Source organism: Lotus japonicus, chromosome 6 (assembly GCF_012489685.1).
Source record: "Lotus japonicus ecotype B-129 chromosome 6, LjGifu_v1.2".
Lineage (NCBI taxonomy): Eukaryota > Viridiplantae > Streptophyta > Magnoliopsida > Fabales > Fabaceae > Lotus > Lotus japonicus.
This window is the reverse complement of record NC_080046.1, coordinates 9,842,381-9,860,391: the sequence shown is the minus strand read 5'-3', so window position 1 is coordinate 9,860,391 and position 18,011 is coordinate 9,842,381. Positions and strand designations below refer to the sequence as shown.

At 38.1% G+C, this 18,011-nt stretch overlaps 3 protein-coding genes across 4 annotated transcripts; 1 reads left to right on the top strand and 2 right to left on the bottom strand.

Annotated features, from left to right (window-relative positions):
• Positions 1 to 5,743: 5,743 nt before the first annotated feature.
• On the bottom strand, positions 5,744 to 8,540 carry LOC130724863 (protein FAR1-RELATED SEQUENCE 5-like). The gene is made up of 4 exons (XM_057576132.1): positions 8,231 to 8,540; positions 6,279 to 8,125; positions 6,125 to 6,193; positions 5,744 to 6,026 (listed from the first exon to the last, which is right to left on the bottom strand). Exons 1-4 carry the CDS (start codon positions 8,538 to 8,540, stop codon positions 5,808 to 5,810), a joined length of 2,445 nt encoding a protein of 814 aa, XP_057432115.1. The 3' UTR covers positions 5,744 to 5,807.
• An 886-nt stretch (positions 8,541 to 9,426) lies between these two features.
• Positions 9,427 to 11,295, top strand: LOC130726743 (uncharacterized). 2 transcript variants are annotated; one of them, XM_057578045.1, is made up of 2 exons: positions 9,427 to 9,562; positions 10,620 to 11,295. In XM_057578045.1, the coding sequence occupies exon 2, from the start codon at positions 10,630 to 10,632 to the stop codon at positions 11,047 to 11,049; it is 420 nt and encodes a 139-aa protein (XP_057434028.1). In that variant the 5' UTR covers positions 9,427 to 9,562; positions 10,620 to 10,629; the 3' UTR covers positions 11,050 to 11,295. The 2 variants fall into 2 exon arrangements, with proteins under 2 accessions (XP_057434028.1, XP_057434029.1); XM_057578046.1 differs by having other exon boundaries at positions 9,560 to 9,661.
• A 266-nt stretch (positions 11,296 to 11,561) lies between these two features.
• Positions 11,562 to 17,565, bottom strand: LOC130726742 (NADH dehydrogenase [ubiquinone] iron-sulfur protein 1, mitochondrial). The gene is made up of 5 exons (XM_057578044.1): positions 16,933 to 17,565; positions 15,904 to 16,150; positions 15,090 to 15,384; positions 13,042 to 13,416; positions 11,562 to 12,709 (listed from the first exon to the last, which is right to left on the bottom strand). Exons 1-5 carry the CDS (start codon positions 17,351 to 17,353, stop codon positions 11,810 to 11,812), a joined length of 2,238 nt encoding a protein of 745 aa, XP_057434027.1. The 5' UTR covers positions 17,354 to 17,565; the 3' UTR covers positions 11,562 to 11,809.
• Between the last annotated feature and the right edge of the window lie 446 nt (positions 17,566 to 18,011).

Below are 18,011 nucleotides of genomic sequence, written 5' to 3'. Positions count from 1 at the left end.
GTAAGTTACATGGTTTCAAAAGTATAAAAGAATTAAATTGTTATATGTAACTTACGAATCTTTCTTTTGAACCATAAGCCCTTCTGGGATAACCATTTTGAATTCAGACACAATAGGCTTAGGGCTATCATCGATGAGATAAAATGACTGGTCTTGCAGAAGTTCTTCCAAATAAATACACTACGAGCAACAAGTTTTCTCTTAGTAACAAAATTAATAACACAAATCATGTAATCAAAAAAGTAAATTCATTATAAGGTTATACCAGTAGTTTGGTACGCCTAATTCTGGCAAGCATCCTGCCTTCTTCCGGATAGCTGTCGAGATACACTACTTGCTCATTCTTAAAGTCCAGGACTATAAGGTACCAGTGCTTATTGTCGTCGTTAACAGGAATAAATATCTGGCAGAAAGCAACCATGTAGATAAAGCTCAAACAAGCTACATTTTGAATGAAATGATATGTTACACAATTATTGAGTTACCTTTTCAAGAAGGTCTACTTTCCCCATGAAATTTGCCTTAATTAAAATCTTCATAGAATTAGGGTTTGTAGTCCATGACAAAATAGCTTGCTACAGTGGAAAAGAACAACTTCAGTGAACTTTATATTTCATTTCTATTAAACAGAACTTGCCATTAAGAATGAGCAGATGATATTACCGAAACATTTGTTGGGAAAAACCATATGGGTGGATTTTGATTAAAAGACCTCTCCTTCTTGGTCAACAAGCAAGCTAGCAAGTTAAGCAAATCCGTCACCAACTCTCCTTTTGGTTTCAGGCACTGCAGCACACCACGGGTTCCATCCGAGAAAGGGATTTCAGGCTTCACCAAGGCCTCTTTCCTGCCATGAACATAACATGCATATTAAATTAGCTCTTCTACTGAGTATCAAAAAATAATTTAACTACGTAAATAAAAACTCAGACATTTTACCAAGCCATGTCATCTTTATTGGCCTTCTTAAAGATATAAGATGCCACAGCCGTCTCAGCATAAGATAGTTGGAATGTGTTCTCATTCTTGAATATCTTGTTCAGGAACTACAAGATACACATGTATGACAGTCAATTTAACAAGTAAAGTTCTTAATTAATGGGTCAAAATTTTAAAACTTACCGGTGGAACATAATGAGGGGTAACTATTTTCAGGTTTTTGGGGGATTGAAAGTCAGCATTGGTAATTTGGTTTCCTGGATTTGTGTCCTGTGACGTAACAGGTGGGCTGAAAAGCTTCCTAACAAGTGAATTGTGATTTTCTGTAGATGTTGGTGCGATCTCAACGGTTTCAGTTTGGATTTCAGTATTTGGTGTTGGTAGGTCAGCAATAGGTGTTGGGAGTTCAACCGTTGGTGCAACAAACTTTTGCATGATTTTCTCTATCGCTTCAGGTATTGGTTCAACTGATGAAGATGGATCTAACTGTGTTCCTTCTGTGGGAAGAATCTGGACACATTTGGACTTTATCATTGTCTGTGTCAACCACCCAATACTAGCCATAATAGCTTCCATGTTTGCCTCCAACGTATTAAATTTCTCTTCATTAACCACTCCCTGCATTGTAAAATATAAAAAAAAAATTTAAACCTTGGCTATAGGTTTTAAGCAGGGATTCAAGGTTTCCTAATTTGAATCCATTATATGAAGTTTAATTTGGCATACTACTATGGTAAGCAAGGGAATAAGATACGGAGAATTCAACTGAAGCAATTTAAGCTATTTAAGTGAAAAGTAATTCATTTTATTTCAAAACATACCTTTTTTTTCTTGTCATCTTCTTGTTGATCACCATAATATGGAAGATTCATGTTCAGCTGCAGCCCAGAATCTTGATTACTGCAAATAAGATATGAATGTCAAAAACCTACGAAACCTAATACATAAACACGACAGAACAGAAACAGAGTTTTAGATGAGTAACACTGATTACCTCGAAGATATGAGTACCAAAGAAGGGTTAGCGTTCTGATTTGGGACGGTGAAATCCAAGTCCGGCGAATTGACGGAGATGCAATCCACTTCTCGACGATTTCGCTTCCGGTGGCTTCGTCGAACAACTGGGGCTCCTTTCGTTTTCATGGTAGACATCAATCAGATGATTTTGGACCGTAAATCTTCCACTCCTTGTTAGACTCTGAATCCCATTCATAATTGAAGCAATTTTATAGTACTAGGGGGAATTGATTGAAACCCTAAACCCCTTCACGAGTTTTGAGGCTGGAAGATCAAACAACAAAGCTGCAATCAATTTTCCTCATTACTCCCCCTCTCATAACCCTATCAAGCATGCGGCCTCTCCATATTCCAATTTTGGAGCCACCGAAAGTGCTTAACTTCACCATCTCCTCACCTTCCATTTTCGAAGCTTTATGGCACCATGGTTTGGAAGTTAAATGTTTTTTAATTTTTTATATTTAACTTATTTTAGAAATAATATTTATAAATAGGTATAAAAATTATTTATTAACATTATTTATTAATAAATACTATATAAATAATAGGGTTAATCGTCTACTTGGTCCCTGTCTTTGTCTCGCCGTCTGAAATTAGTCCCTCCCCGGAAAATTTGCAAATCTGGGTCCTCTCGTTTGCAATAAGTCTGGAGCAGGTCCTCGCCGGAGCCCGAAGCTCCGGCGAGTGGTGAATTGGCTCGCTGACTGGGATAAAAACGCTGACGTGAATTTTAAAAATAAATAAAAAATAAAAAAATAAAATAGAATTCAGATTTATTAATCCAATTAACTAAAAATATCTAATTAACTATCTAACCCTAGTCTAATTCACAAAATCAATTTACCAAAATCAAAAACAAAAAATTGGTGAAGTTAAAGACATCCGTGTTCCTGCTCCTCATCTCCATGTTCATCATCTTCATCTTCTCCATCACATCATCTTCTTCCTCATCACCTCCTTCAACAGATCCGTGTTCCTGCTCCAGCTTCTTCACCCGCAACCCTCCCTCACTCGCAACCCACCCTCACATCTTCCAAAACAGAGCTTCTGAACCCGGCCATCCCTCCCTCACCCGCGACCCACCCATGAAACCCACCCCCACCCAGAACCCATCGCAACCCACCCCACCACATGCAATCCAACTCAACAACAACAATCAAACTCAACAAATTGACGCACCAGATCTCTCGAGTTGGAAATCAACAGAGGAAGACTCCCTCACTCTCAGACTCAGATCGACGCCCAAGATCGACTCTGAGTGGATGTGGACGGATCTGCAAAACTCTCCACCAGTTCAGGAAGAAGAAGGAGGAGAAGAGGAGGACGGAGGTGCGGCCTAATGGGTGTTCTCTTTGTTGGTTGGTTCCTAAGTAAATTTTGGATCTGAGAGAAAGAGAGGAACCAGGGGAGAAGAAGCTTCGACGCGAGAGGGGCTGCAATGGTAGCTATGTGGGTCAGACGCGATGGAGGTACGACGATGGTGGGAATTGCTGCGTGCTTCAGATTCTGGGATTTGTGTGGCTTTGATGCAGGTTCAATGCAAAAATGGGGTAGAAGATGCTGATTTGGTTCTATTTTGGTTTGGTTCTATTTTGGTTTGGTTCTTTGCTCATCAAACTTAATCATCATCATCATCATTTTGGGGTTGGGATTGGTGGGTTGGTGATGTCGTGAAACAAGTTTGGATTTTTACTGTTGTTATCCTAGTTTGGGTTTTTTATGATTATTTCTGGGTTTGGATTTTCATGATTTTGTGTTCTTGGTTTTTTATGAAGATGAAGAATAGAAGATGAAGAGGATGAAGATTAGGCTTGCTGATTAGGCTTGTTAGTATGTTAATTAGGATTAAGTTTGTGTTTAGGGTTAATTAGGGTAAGTTAAATAATTAAGGGATTTTTATTTTTATTTTTTTTTATTTAATTTTTTTTAATGCCACATCAGAAAAATTTATCTAGTCAGCAAGCCTAATCATCACTCGCCGGAGCTCCCAACTCCGGCGAGGACCTGCTCCACACACTTTCCAAACGCGAGGACTTAGATTTTCAAATTTTCCGGGGAGGGACTAATTTCAGACGGCCACACAACCACAGGGACCAAGTAGAGGATTAACCCTAAATAATATTTAATGGCCTAATATGGAGAGCGGCGGAGCAACAAGAGTCTCGGCAGAGCTTAAGAAGGATAAAGGCCTAATATGAAGCTTCGGTCTTACTTAAGCTTTAAGTTTGACCTAATATGGAGAGCGGCGGAGCAACAAGAGTCTCGGCAGATCTTAAGAAGGATAAAGGCCTAATATGAAGCTTCGGTCTTACTTAAGCTTTAAGTTTGGCCTAATATGGAGAACGGCTGAGCAACAAGAGTCTCGGCAGAGCTTAAGAAGGATAAAGGCCTAATATGAAGCTTCGGTCTTACTTAAGCTTTAAGTTTGACCTAATATGGAGAGCGGCGGAGCAACAAGAGTCTCGGCAGAGCTTAAGAAGGATAAAGGCCTAATATGAAGCTTCGGTCTTACTTAAGCTTTAAGTTTGGCCTAATATGGAGAGCGACGGAGCAACAAGAGTCTCGGCAGAGCTTAAGAAGGATAAAGGCCTAATATGAAGCTTCGGTCTTACTTAAGATTTAAGTTTGACCTAATATGGAGAGCGGCGGAGCAACAAGAGTCTCGGCAGAGCTTAAGAAGGATAAAGGCCTAATATGAAGCTTCGGTCTTACTTAAGCTTTAAGTTTGACCTAATATGGAGAGCGGCGGAGCAACAAGAGTCTCGGCAGAGCTTAAGAAGGATAAAGGCCTAATATGAAGCTTCGGTCTTACTTAAGCTTTAAGTTTGGCCTAATATGGAGAGCGGCGGAGCAACAAGAGTCTCGGCAGAGCTTAAGAAGGATAAAGGCCTAATATGAAGCTTCGGTCTTACTTAAGCTTTAAGTTTGACCTAATATGGAGAGCGGCGGAGCAACAAGAGTCTCGGCAGAGCTTAAGAAGGATAAAGGCCTAATATGAAGCTTCGGTCTTACTTAAGCTTTAAGTTTGACCTAATATGGAGAGCGGCGGAGCAACAAGAGTCTCGGCAGAGCTTAAGAAGGATAAAGGCCTAATATGAAGCTTCGGTCTTACTTAAGCTTTAAGTTTGACCTAATATGGAGAGCGGCGGAGCAATAAGAGTCTAAGTTTATTAATATGAAGCTTCGCACGACCTTAAGTTTAAGTTTATTAATCTTAACTCAATTAAATACTCGCATTAACTCAATTAAATATTTATGTTTACAGTTTCATTTCAATAGTTACTTCTAGCTTAGTGGTTAGTAGCATCCTATATTTCCCACATGTCCTAGGTTCGAATACTCCTATAATCAGTTTTTAATTATTTTTTTATTTGCTTATCCGTATTAAATATATTATTTAACTGTTTGTTAGTAATAATGAGTGGTATCCCAGTGGTAAATATCCTCCTGTTGGTTCTACATGTCCCTGGTTCAAATCTCATGTTCTTCTTTTTTTTACCCATTTTGTACAGATTATAACATTGGTCTCTTTTTATACAAGTACTGGATTGCATAAATATGGCACAAAGATGGTACCTGAAATATTCTAAACTAAGCATTTGGATGAAAGAACTCAAAAACTATGAATTAATAATTCAGCAATAAAATTCATTGGTCCAACATTCAATCATAATAACTTCAAGACTTCATAAACAAAAAATACTTCAAAATCAGCGAGGACTTCAATAACATAGCCATATTAGTTCCCAGCAAAAAATACATGAAAAATAACAGGTTCATTAATGGTTTAAGCAACACAATGCAATAGCAATTCCAAGCAAAATTCAGAGCCACATCCAATATTCAGTCTTCTACTGAGTGCCATAAGGCGATTGCTGGTATGAAGCAAAAGGATGGAAAGATTGTAAAATCTGGCTCGCAGGGAATTGGGGAAACAAATTGAACCCACTTGGGAAACTCATTGGAGGGGCTTCAATATCAGCTTGAGGTTGCTCAATAGTTGGTGACACCATAGCTTGGGAACTTCCAGTGTTGCGTTTAACATCCTTTTGGGTTCTTCTATCTCCCACCTAAAATTCACAGCCAAATATAAACCATAAACAACAATTTTACAACAGAACATGCCACTCAAATTTATACAACATAGTAAATATGATATATAACATGCCTTTCTTTTGGCTTTGACTGTACTCATTGAACTGGGCCCTCCATTATCTCCTCCTAATGATGGCACGGGCTGTATACAATTTAAAATATTAATGTCATACACATGGTAATTGGCTGCAAAATAATCCAATAGAAAAATTATACAAACAACTTACAGTATCAGCAGTGTTATCACCATCAATTTCAACAGATGAATCTTCATCTTCTTCAGCATCTGCAAAACTTTCTCCAACTTCATTACCCTCAAATAATGTAGGACATGTCCTGATTGTGTGGCCACCCTTTCTGCAATTAGAGCATAGCCTTTTCGTCTTCTTATACTTCTTCTTCCGTGGAGCGCCCTTTGTTTTGACAACAGCTGGGTCACCAATGACAAATAAATTGGTTGCAGCAGAATTGGGATGGCGACGTTTCTGAAATTTCATGACAAGCTTGTATATGTCCTCGATAACATTTGAGAAATCAGAAGAGTCATCAGCACCATATTCACTCAGAAAGTTGCATGCAGCAGAAATTGCACCTCTACGCAGCATTTTCATTCTATCAGTATCAACCTCCATAGCAGGGATAGATTGTAATGAATCAGCCTTTGCAGTCTTCAGCCACCTTTTAGAAACAAGACTAGCAGGGAATTCATTCATGTTCTCAGTTCTCATTGCACATATAATGTGAGAACAAGGTATGCCAACATATTCAGAAAACCCACAATCACAATTAAACATGTTCTGATTCTTGTCATAAATGACCAAGAACTGAGTGTTTGGATGACGACAAATGCTAAACTTTATCATCACTGTGGTACCAATCTCTGATCGTTCAACAAGATTAAGGTTAAGTGCTCGTTGAATCATATGTCTCACTTCCCTAAACATATTCAATGTCAACAACTTTGCTGCCCCTTGTTCAATGTGACTCAAAGCAGTAATCAAGACAGGCTCACCATAACTTGACTTGAAATCAGAGGCTAACTCATTATGCCTATACTCCTCCACAGCTCTCTCAAAGTTATAAATGAAATCAAGGATGTTATTTTTGCACTGCACATACCTCTTAATAAATGAGTTAATGCCTTCACATAGAGAGGTAGTCCTGATACCGACAAAAAATTTCTCTCGCATAAACGCAGTTGCCCACATCTGCCTAGTTTCATACGTCTGTTTAATCCATTTTTCCTCACCAATACCATACTTTTCAATCACTTGCAGCCATTTAGTTTCAAAACGTTCTGGAGTGAAATTCCCATAAATCAAAGTCTTAAATTCATTCAAGAAATCTGGAATCTTAATTTTCTCAAGACAGTTTTGCTGAATATGCCATCCACAAAGCCTATGAGTAGCATTAGGAAACACAACCTTCACTGCTTCACGCATAGATTTGTCTCCATCAGTCACAACAGCTTTGGGTTGCTTTCCAAACATAGCTTCATCCAAGGCTTTCAGGACCCATTTGTAAGTCTCAATGGTCTCATCACAAACCAAGGCACATGCAAAAATTGTAGTCTCCTTGTGATGATTGTAGCCAGAAAAAATAACAACCGGTTTGTTGTACTTGTTCTTCTTGTAGGTGCTGTCAAAAACAATGACATCTCCAAAAGCTTGGTAATCAAGGCGACTTGTTCCATCGCACCAAAACAAGTTTTCAAGATTTTCTTCACCTGATCTTGTGAATTTGAAAAAAAACATGGGATCCTTCTCCCCCTTACGCTGCAAATAACTCAATGCACTGGCTGCATCTCCAGCACCTAAACTTATCCTTTTCTTCTTATCAACATGATTATATAAGTCCTTTTTCAGAAAACCCACCGATTCATGCCCACCTTTCTGACCCATCAAAAGCCCCATTATGTTGCAACTTCTCACCCCATACAGCTTTAGACTGTCTACTTGAGCCTTGTCACCATCAGTCAATCCCCTGAATGAGGGCATCAAATGAACGTGGGATGCAGGTGTCAACCCATGATTGTGTTCTGGTTCAAATAGCACAACCTTCCACTTGCTTGAGTCTGCATGAAAACGGACACGGAACTTTGCTGGGCAAGCCACTCTGGTAATAGGCTTTGCTTCTTTGACTCGGCTAACCTTATTCAAATGCTTCTCATGTCTCTAACCTTCCCTATTACACACCAGTTGACGACTAATAATATTACCCTTTCGATCACGACGGACATCATCTTTCCTTGCACCAAAACCTTTGAAATGGGCATAGTGTTGGTAAAATTCAACAGCATCCTTCTCAGAACAAAACACCAGCTCCCTTATCTCATCAGCTGTCAAGTCAGGGATTAATTTGCAACGATCTGGATTAGAATTCTCATTATTGCCATTGCCATCATCAGCCACTGCCACAGAATCATCATCCTCACTCATACCTCCATCATTAGACAAGTCAATAGAGAAATATTCATTCACATCTGCCATGGCAGCAAACCTATGCAACGAAACCAATAAATAAGTACAACACAAAGATTTTAAGTAAACAAAACCTGATTTTCGAAAACAACGAAATCAATTTGGTAAACCTTAAACAAAAAAAATTTCATTCAGATTTTTTAAACCCTAAACCCACCGATTCAAAAGCCTAAACCCAAAAGCACAATACCCAAAATGCGATTTAAACCATAAACCCAGATTCAAAACCCACAAATATAAGAACCCCTTAATTTGAAATCAAACAACAACAACGAATAATAGATTAGGAAAATGCGATTTTAGAACCAAAACACACTAAACCCAGATTCAGAAACGGACTGTGCTATTTGATGAAGAAGCTGGAACGTGAAGAAGCTCGAACGACAATGAAGAAGCTGATGACGACAATGGTCCTCGTCTGCGAAAAACGAACGATGAAGAAGCTGGAAGGTGAAGAAGCTGGAAGGTGAAGAAGCTGGAAGGTGAAGAAGCTGATACTATTTAGGGTTCAAGGAAGAAGAAGAAGAAAATGGGTTGAACTCAGAATACAAATAAGCTTGGTAAAAATTCTCAATGATGGTTAAAAGATAATATACAACTTTCAAATAATTGCTAAAAGGCCCCTCTGAAAATAAAATATAAAACATTTTTGATTTTCTAAAAAACAATTCAAATTTGAACAGAAAAAGAAAATTTGAAAATACTAATACACATGGCAGCATATTATTTGCTAAAAGGGTTGGAGGCACCACACCCTTAAAAATAGGGAGGCACCACAGAATTTGCCTTGCTGTTTATATTATTTTAATTTTCTTCCTGGCATGCGTTAACTATTTAATAATAAAAATAAATACAATTTCTTTGTAGTTTGTACAGCTCGGATTGACAAAAAAGAACATGTTGGGTCGATTTTCATGGCTATTTAAATAAAAATTGAAAGGGGAAGCAGTTCTTCTCATCTAATCTAAAGTTGTCAAAGGTGACTGCCAACCACCCTGCACAGTGACGGTGACCATATCTGATCCGATCAGGTGAAAACCCATTCATCTTATCGGTCACTATTAGTTTATTGCTAACAATCTTAGTTCTGGTTCTGTTTCTTCCATAAGTTTCTGCTCTACTTGTTGTCAGTAATGCTTCTCCTTCAATCTCTTGCACTTATATAGATATTCTTTCAATGTATTTCGAAGTCTGAAGTTTAAATCAACAACTCTTTTTTCTATGGTACTTATTTCCTAGCATGAATCAGAAATTTTGGGGAACTGATAGAGGTAAAGAGACAGCAAGGGATAGCAAGCTGAATATGCATGCAAAGTTTTTTTCCTTTTAAGTGGTGCCAATATATGGTGCAATAAAGATTAATTTTGGTAATCTAGTTGCTCACAAATAGATGGTGATACTGATGTGTGTGTGGTGTGGGTAGGAATTTAGAAAAAGGACAAGAAAGAAATGGGGGAGTGATGAGTTATTGTGGTTTATGAGGCAAGATTATTGCCCCATCAGTCATCACTTTGATTTGCAAAATGCAAAATCCTATTGTCTTTGAGCCCTCACCCTTTTCTTTTTCTTTGTGATCAAAATCTGTAACTTCTTAACTACCTATATACATCTTATACTCAATAGTAACCCCTTTCTATAGGTTCTGTATCTAAGAAATTTTGTGAAAATAATCTCATCAACACCCCCAAATTCACTCACATCGAGAGAGATAAATGAGAGATATGATTGATGATGTGATAAAAAAATAAGTGAGATAGAAAAGAAAAATCGATGGAAATGAGATTAAAGAAAAAGTGAGTGTGAATGTATCAAAACTCATGCCGAACCCATTTGTATACTTTTGTGTCTATCTCCAATATAGATGTGATTCCTGCTTCCTTTTTGTTGAGGTAGCAATTTGTTACTTCATAGTAAGTGCATCGGGATGTGTTATTTTCCTATTTTCATACTTTCGAACGGTATATAAACAGACTCTAGGTTTAATTTATGATACCAAGTTAAGCCTTCTTTAACTGAGTCTAGTTTTAGTGCATGATAAATTATTGTTGACAGGAACCTAAATTTCATTTATGATCATTGGTTGTTTAGAATTCAGAAAATGGATGCTGAGACTGAGACCGTGGTGCATAATGGAGGTTGCCATTGCAAGAGTGTAAGGTGGAAAGTGCTTGCTCCTTCCAGTGTGGTGGCATGGGACTGCAATTGCTCAAACTGCTACATGAGAGCTAATAACCACTTCGTCGTTCCTGCTGAAAATTTTGAGCTTTTGGGAGATTCTGGCAAGTTTATCACAACTTACACGTTTGGCACTCACACTGCAAAGCACACATTCTGCAAAATCTGTGGGATAACTTCATTTTACTATCCGCGTTCGAACCCGGATGGGGTTGCAGTTTCATTCAGGTGTGTTGACCCTGGAACGTTGACACACATTGAAATTAGGCACTTTGATGGGAAAAATTGGGAGAGCTCATATAATCAGACAGGCATCGCTTCATGGTCAAAGGTGCAGAAGTAACTTCCATGATTAACATCAGGACTAGAAAATAAAATGTGGCAGATGTTAAACTGTGGCCATGATAAACCTGACATAGTGCAACAAGAAAAAGTTCAGAGACAAATTATCTATTTGATTGATGTACTCTTGTTTTAGAATGTTTGTGTTGTGCCAATGTGTCTTCAACAACCATGTCATAGGGATTGTCTTCATAAAACGTGGAGAGGTAGCTTCTCATTGATATTTTATGACAGGTGTTGCTGCCAAGCATGATGATTTTACAAATGCTAAACCTCTATAATTGATTCTAGCTTCAAACATGCACAAAAAAAAATTGACCAAATTCACAAATTTTCAAATGGACTGGTATACTTAAAAGCTCGAACTTTAGTATTATTGTTAGGGTTTATTGAATTTGCCTCTTTTATCATTATGCTTAGGCTTCCCCCATTGGTATCTTAGTAAAGTGCTTTCACCACAGCAATAGCTGATGGCTATAAGAATTAAACTTTGCAGTTTTCTGACATCAGAAATTTGATGAGAAGAGTAAACTTCCATAATCAGTCTGAAAATCCAAATTGTACAAGGCAACAGTTCTAAGAGTGGCGTGTTTACACTGCATAATACAAATACAACACATAAAGCCTAATTTTAAATTTATTGGGTACTGCCAACACCCGAGAAGCTTTGCGCAAGCAAGGCCTTGCTTGGCTATGAAAATAAAAGGATGAATCTGCATATTTTATTTAAACTCAAAAAGAAAAGAAAAAAAAAACATGTCTCACTTCTTCAACAGTGTAGCACTGCATTGTGCCATTATCTTTGATGCCCTGGTAATGGCATCAGTCATGTAGAAATTCTCAACTACAGTTCCGAACGGAGTGGTATCCATCTTCTGAGTGAAGGTTGGTCTTAGTGAAGATGGTAATGTGGCTGGTTCTCTCTCGTCCACGTGCACGAGGTTTGGGGCTACAGTCCTCATCCGGGCACGAACACCGCTAACTGTATCATAGGGCAAACGTACTCCTGCCACCTCGGACAGAGCTCGAACTATCTTCCAATCATCTCTGGAGTCACCAACTGTTGGAACTGCAGGCAAGGTTTGTTGTGTGCATCCTTCAGTGTTTTCATAGGTCCCTTCCTTCTCGCTGAATGCTGCTGCTGGCAAAATGACATTGGCACGATAAACACTCTTGTCACCATGGTGACCTTGATAAACAACAAAAGCATCACCAGGGATCTTTTCCAAGTCTACATCATCAGCACCCATCAAATATACAAATTTTGCAGACTCGAGGCTTTTTTCAGATTGGGGCACAAGTCCAAGGTCAAGTGCAGCAGCCTGGGCAGCATGGAGAAGCAATACATTAAGGCCATTCCAGTCAGATCTGACAACATTCCCTTGTTTGGCGATGGTTTCAACAGCAGCAAAAATTGCGTCCTGGTCCTTCCTCTCAAAAATCCCACCACCAACAATGACAACAGGGTGTTTGGCATTTGAGATAGTCTTCGAAAATGGGTGGCGACCCTCAGCAATTTCAAGAAGTGTTTGAGGGCCAGTACCAAGATGTTTGTGATCATAATTGAAATCTGTAGCAGGCCCAATGTACCCAACCTTGGCCTGGTTTGATCTGACAGTCTTTCCTATTCTGGCATTAACCATAGCAGCTTCCACACGAGGCTGAAAATTTGTGAATAAACACATCAGATAATCTAAGAGACAACAAAGCAACAAGAATTACACTTTCATAGAAGATCCCAGCACACTAAATAACCAGTAGAGAGTAGAGACGTCATCCAAAAACACAATAAATCAGAAAAGCTTTATCGTTGAATGGACTTTTTCATCCACATAACTTCCCCCATGCCATTAAATATCAAATCCATGCAAATGCCAAGGTATTCTTAAAATGGAATGCCATTTCAATAGCAAAAGAATCATTTGGTCATCCATAAAATTAACAAATAGAGATATTACCGTGTTACTTATTAAAACACAATAGAATGATTTACCTGGGTACCAACCAACAGGAAAACATCTGCTTTCTCAAGACCAGCAATGCTAGTATTCATGATATATCCTGATCTGAAATCAGCATTAGTATTTGCACCAATTCCTTCACACCATACATTATTTGACCCAATCCTATTTAAGAAATCTTTCAGTGCAATCATGGACTCAGCATCTGAAAGTTTGCCAGATATTCCAACAATTTCTTCTGGTTTAACTTGGTGGGCAATCTCTGCTACCACAGCAAGGGCATCACGCCAATTCACAGGCTTAAAGCGTCCATCAGGACCACGAATCATAGGGTCATTTAACCTCTGCCTCTTCAAACCATCATAACAAAAGCGGGTCTTGTCTGAAATCCACTCTTCATTTATGTCCTGCAATGGGCAAGCAGAACAAGCTTTAATTAGTAAACTATGAACACATCATTATTTCTAACTTTCTAGGTGTTTGCCTCAGCTTATAAAAATAATCATTATTTAAATAAAACAAAGCTGAAAACATATTTGAATAAAGTACTTTGATTAGCTTATAAAAAAAACTATGGCAATAGACGAAAGAGAAAATAAAATCAGCTTATGCTTTTCATAAAAATCTCTAAAACGTTCTTTTTTTATGAGAGTTAAAAATCACTTTTTTATAATCTTAAATAAACGCACTCAAAATGTAGTAGTAAACAATAAATCACAACCATTGACCACAAAAGATCAATCCTATCTGGGGCTCCTAACTAGTTGCTCATAAAATGTGGATTCACTGCAGCATAGGTTTGGATGCTCTCCATTTAGCTTTTCAATTGCAATGGTCATATGGAGATAAGCTCGAGAGTATTAGCAGTGTAAAATTTGTAGGGCTCTATGCAGGGGGTGTGGAAATCTATGCAGGGTTTTCTCTCTATTCATATGACCCTAACTTGTGGAAAATTAACATGAGGGTTCTAATCCCTATCAAAACACATTCACATTTTATAACAATATAGCCTAGAATCTAGGGGTTACTCCATGATTCATGGCTAACGGTCCAACTAGCCTTAAAAAACTCCTCAGTTTCCCTGAAACGCCCCCTCCAAAACAATAGAAGACTGGTGAACTGAAAGACATTTCACAAAGCAACTGCTGGCAACCAAAGGCTTGAAAATCATGAGTACAATCCTCATGTATTCTTTCAAAGTATGGTAAAAGAAGGTAGAGATGGAGAAAACTAGTAGATTTCATATGAACATACCGTGTATTGTCTTGATTAGAAAAAAGCAATACTATGAGCTATTTATATTAGCAGAGAGAGAGAGAGAAAAAGGCAGTTACCAACTGAATTGGTTCATAACTGCCAAGCCTAACAGAAGTTGGCCCATACTAACTAACAAATAACTGCCGAGAGGTGTGAGCTAACGTAACAAAAGCTACAGCTAACAGCTATTACAGTTACAACATAGTACTTCAACATACGGCTTCCACTGAAAATAAACCATAACCACTCAGAATGATTATTTGGTTCCATAATGATAATTATTGCGCCAATCCAGTCTTTAATTGAAGGTTATCCCTCTTTATTTAATTTCCAAAGTCCAAACCCACGTCAAAGGAATCATTGTTAGTTGCTACTATGCAAAACTAATCAAATTGAAATTAAAAAAAAACATCAGTTTACGAATACTCCATGTAGTACCTCTTTCCATAGGTAAGGAGTTTCAGAGGTGCCAGTAAATAGAGATTGAAAATCACATTGCTTATGTAGTAAAAATAAGTAGTGATGTTATACAGCGAATGAGCGAAGAAGAAAACAAAACCTACAACCATATAAAACGATCAAGGCCAGAATTCTTCAGTATCCAGTTTGGACAAGTATCAATTTCTTTAAGTAGTAGATCAACTTAACGAACAACAGTTTTTCCCGAAATCAACTCATGCAGTCAAAACATGGAACGAGCAATCTAAAGCACCAGCAAACATGGTGCAATGGTTTTTCTTACAGAAATTAAATAATTCTAAGGACAAAAAGATTTGAAGCATAGGCAACCACAAACAGTTCAACAAATCCATCAGAATCTAACCTCATTTAAACGAGGAACAATGCGCATGACTTCAGGTCCTCTGCTATCAATACGGATATTGGACCCAACAGCATCAGTAACATCAATGCTCTCTGTACCCTTCAACTCCCAATTCCGGGCTTTAAATGCAAAAGGCTTTGAAGTGAGTGCTCCCACAGGACAGATATCTATCACATTTCCAGAAAGCTCACTTGTCATAAGTTTTTCAACATATGTTCCAATCTCCTCGCCACTTCCACGACCTAACATGCCAAGATCCTGCACCCCTGCTACCTCGGATGCAAATCTAACACACCTGTTGGATGAAAGAGATGTTGCACCAGAACCTTTTAAGGTACTTAGATAACATACATTCTTTTACAATACATGGCATTTCAGTCACAACAAAAAGTCTGTTTTGCTAGATGTTTCAGTCAGAATAACTAACAGATATCCTAACCAGGAATTAAAAGAAACCTTGGCTGGCCTTTAGCTGACATAATAACATGTAAGTAGACTACATTTATCACTCAATAGTACTTTCATTATATGCAAATTAAATTGAGTCAAGCATCCTCTGAAACTATCATAATTTCATAGCACAATGACTACTGCTTCATTTTAAAGCAAAACTATGCAAAACAAGGAGGTCCGTAATTCTAACAAGAACATTACACATAAACATAGTATAAATTATCAAATTAGTTGATACTCTTCGGGAAGAAATAAGTACTAAGAACTTCTGACTTCCAATGTGTAGCATATTTATTAAAATCTACAATTCAAGATAATCAGATTTGGAAGAAAATAAAAGGATGTTTTGTCCGATATTGACCTTGTACATTGAATGCACCGAGTCATCACAGTCTTCACCAAAGGACCAAGGTTTTTGTCCACCACAGATCTCTTCATTTCAGTGAAACGACCACGATCAGCGCCAAATGCCATTGACTGATCCTGAAGATCACATTCCCCACCTTGATCACAAATTGGGCAATCTAATGGATGATTCATCAATAAAAATTCCATCACCCCTTCTCGAGCTTTCTTCGCCACAGGTGTGTCAGTCTTAATTTTCATCCCTAAGAATGAGTTTCCATTAGATTACATCTTTTAACAAGAATCAGAAGAATAAATGGTTAAGAACCCCATCAAAACTAAATTAAAAGATGTTTTTCTGTTTTTATTTTTTGTGTATATAATGTGAGACCTCATGAAAAGTAAGATCCAATTGAAAAATGTAGATGCCAACAGCAAAACTGACAGGACAAATGATGATTTTATCTCAAAATTTCTCTCTAGTTAATAAATTATAACTAATAATCATAATAACAAAAAATTTAGGGAAAACCGACAGAAGGACAACTTGATTATCAATATACAAACAAAGAGAACATGTAGAAATTATTTTACATAAGAAACTACAAAATTAACAGTAGAGTGAATAGACTAAACATAAATCAGTTCAAAACACCGAAATACCAGCTTATAAGATAAAACTAATGATGTATTATATTACACATAACTGAATCGAAGTTCACTAGCATCACAACTATCTACATTGTGCAAATAACATAAACTGATTAAAGTTCATAACACCTTCAACAAAGTAGAAATTTTAAACATACCAGCAAGCAATCAGACATTCATCAACTAAATTTGATAATCTGCATCTAAAATTGATGCAAGGAATGCAGAATCACTCAAATCACGAACAAGGTCAAACTCCAATGAACCACATAAATAAACTCATCAGATAATCACATCAATAACACAAAATTCGCCACTCAAATGACAAATGCGAGCAACAGAATCATCAGAACACCAACGAGTACAGCAAGTAAGGGGAAAAAACGAAGCTAACCAGGAAGAGCGGGCATCGCGCAAGAAGCAACAGGCTTAGGGGATTTCTCGACCTCGACGAGGCACATGCGGCAGTTTCCGGCGATGGAGAGCCTGCTGTGGTAGCAGAAGCGAGGGATATCGACGCCGGCGACCTCACAAGCCTGAAGAACGGTAAATCCCTTAGGGATTTTGACAGGGTAACCGTCAACGAAAACCTCGATGGCGTCATCTGGGTTGGAGAAATGGACCCTGGCGCCGGCGACCGGAGTCCGGGGAGGGAGATCGACAGGCGGCTGCTCCGGCTGGGCGGCGGAAGCTTCCGGATTCCGAAGCTCGGGTTTCGAGACGATGGTTCGGAGAAAGAAGGAGCTAGGGTTGTGGAAATTGAGGAGCCTAGAGGTGGGTCTCATGGCCCTCGAAGCTAACAAACCCAACCCCATTTCTGATTCTCAAACCCTTTTCTCTTTCTTTTCTTCTCTTTCTCGCTCGTTCGCTCTTGCTGCAGATTGTGGCGTTTATTGGTGCTGCGAAAGAGAAGGGTCTCAGATCGTTGTAAGAAAGAAGCTTCGATTTTCGGGGTGTTCTTATGTGAGTGTGTGTGTTTGTGTGATGATGGAGAAGGAAATGAATCTGCACATATGGGTGGGCTAGCCCGACATGGGATTCGGGTTACCCGATCCTTTAATACATGGTGAAATCGATGAAAATGGCAAGTTAAGAGCCTTAACTTCTAAACTTCTTTTTAAAATAATTAACGTGTATTTGTTTTGTACTAAACTACTAATATAATTTAAGTAAGTGGGTTGACATAGTTGTTCAGCATTTCGTCTATTAAGTAAGTATTTTCGGGTTTAATTTCCAACTTTTGTGAATAAAAAAACAATACTCATTGGTTAGGCCCATATCATTTATTGCGCTAACTGTGGGACGAGAGGGGTTAGTCTCACGTATGGATATTTGATTAAGAAAAAATACTATTTATATGATTGAATTTATTTTTTGAGATTTTGAACTTTCAAATTAAAATTTGAGTTTGAAGGGTTGTTTTCCGTTAAAAAATCTCTGATAAAACTTAATTCATAAAAGAAATTAAAAACA

What these genes read in the sequence shown, in the direction of transcription:
- LOC130726742 (XM_057578044.1), bottom strand. Translation starts at nt 17,353, where the DNA reads ATGGGGTTGGGTTTGTTAGCTTCGAGGGCCATGAGACCCACCTCTAGG. An exon ending in CGCGATGCCCGCTCTTCCTG is followed by an intron (nt 16,151 to 16,932) that starts GTTAGCTTCGTT and finishes ACTCATTCTTAG; the next exon opens with GGATGAAAATTAAGACTGAC. An exon ending in CGGTGCATTCAATGTACAAG is followed by an intron (nt 15,385 to 15,903) that starts GTCAATATCGGA and finishes TTCATCCAACAG; the next exon opens with GTGTGTTAGATTTGCATCCG.
- LOC130724863 (XM_057576132.1), bottom strand. Translation starts at nt 8,540, where the DNA reads ATGGCAGATGTGAATGAATATTTCTCTATTGACTTGTCTAATGATGGA. An exon ending in GTGATAACACTGCTGATACT is followed by an intron (nt 6,194 to 6,278) that starts GTAAGTTGTTTG and finishes AATTGTATACAG; the next exon opens with CCCGTGCCATCATTAGGAGG. An exon ending in CAGTCAAAGCCAAAAGAAAG is followed by an intron (nt 6,027 to 6,124) that starts GCATGTTATATA and finishes TGTGAATTTTAG; the next exon opens with GTGGGAGATAGAAGAACCCA.
- LOC130726743 (XM_057578045.1), top strand. Translation starts at nt 10,630, where the DNA reads ATGGATGCTGAGACTGAGACCGTGGTGCATAATGGAGGTTGCCATTGC.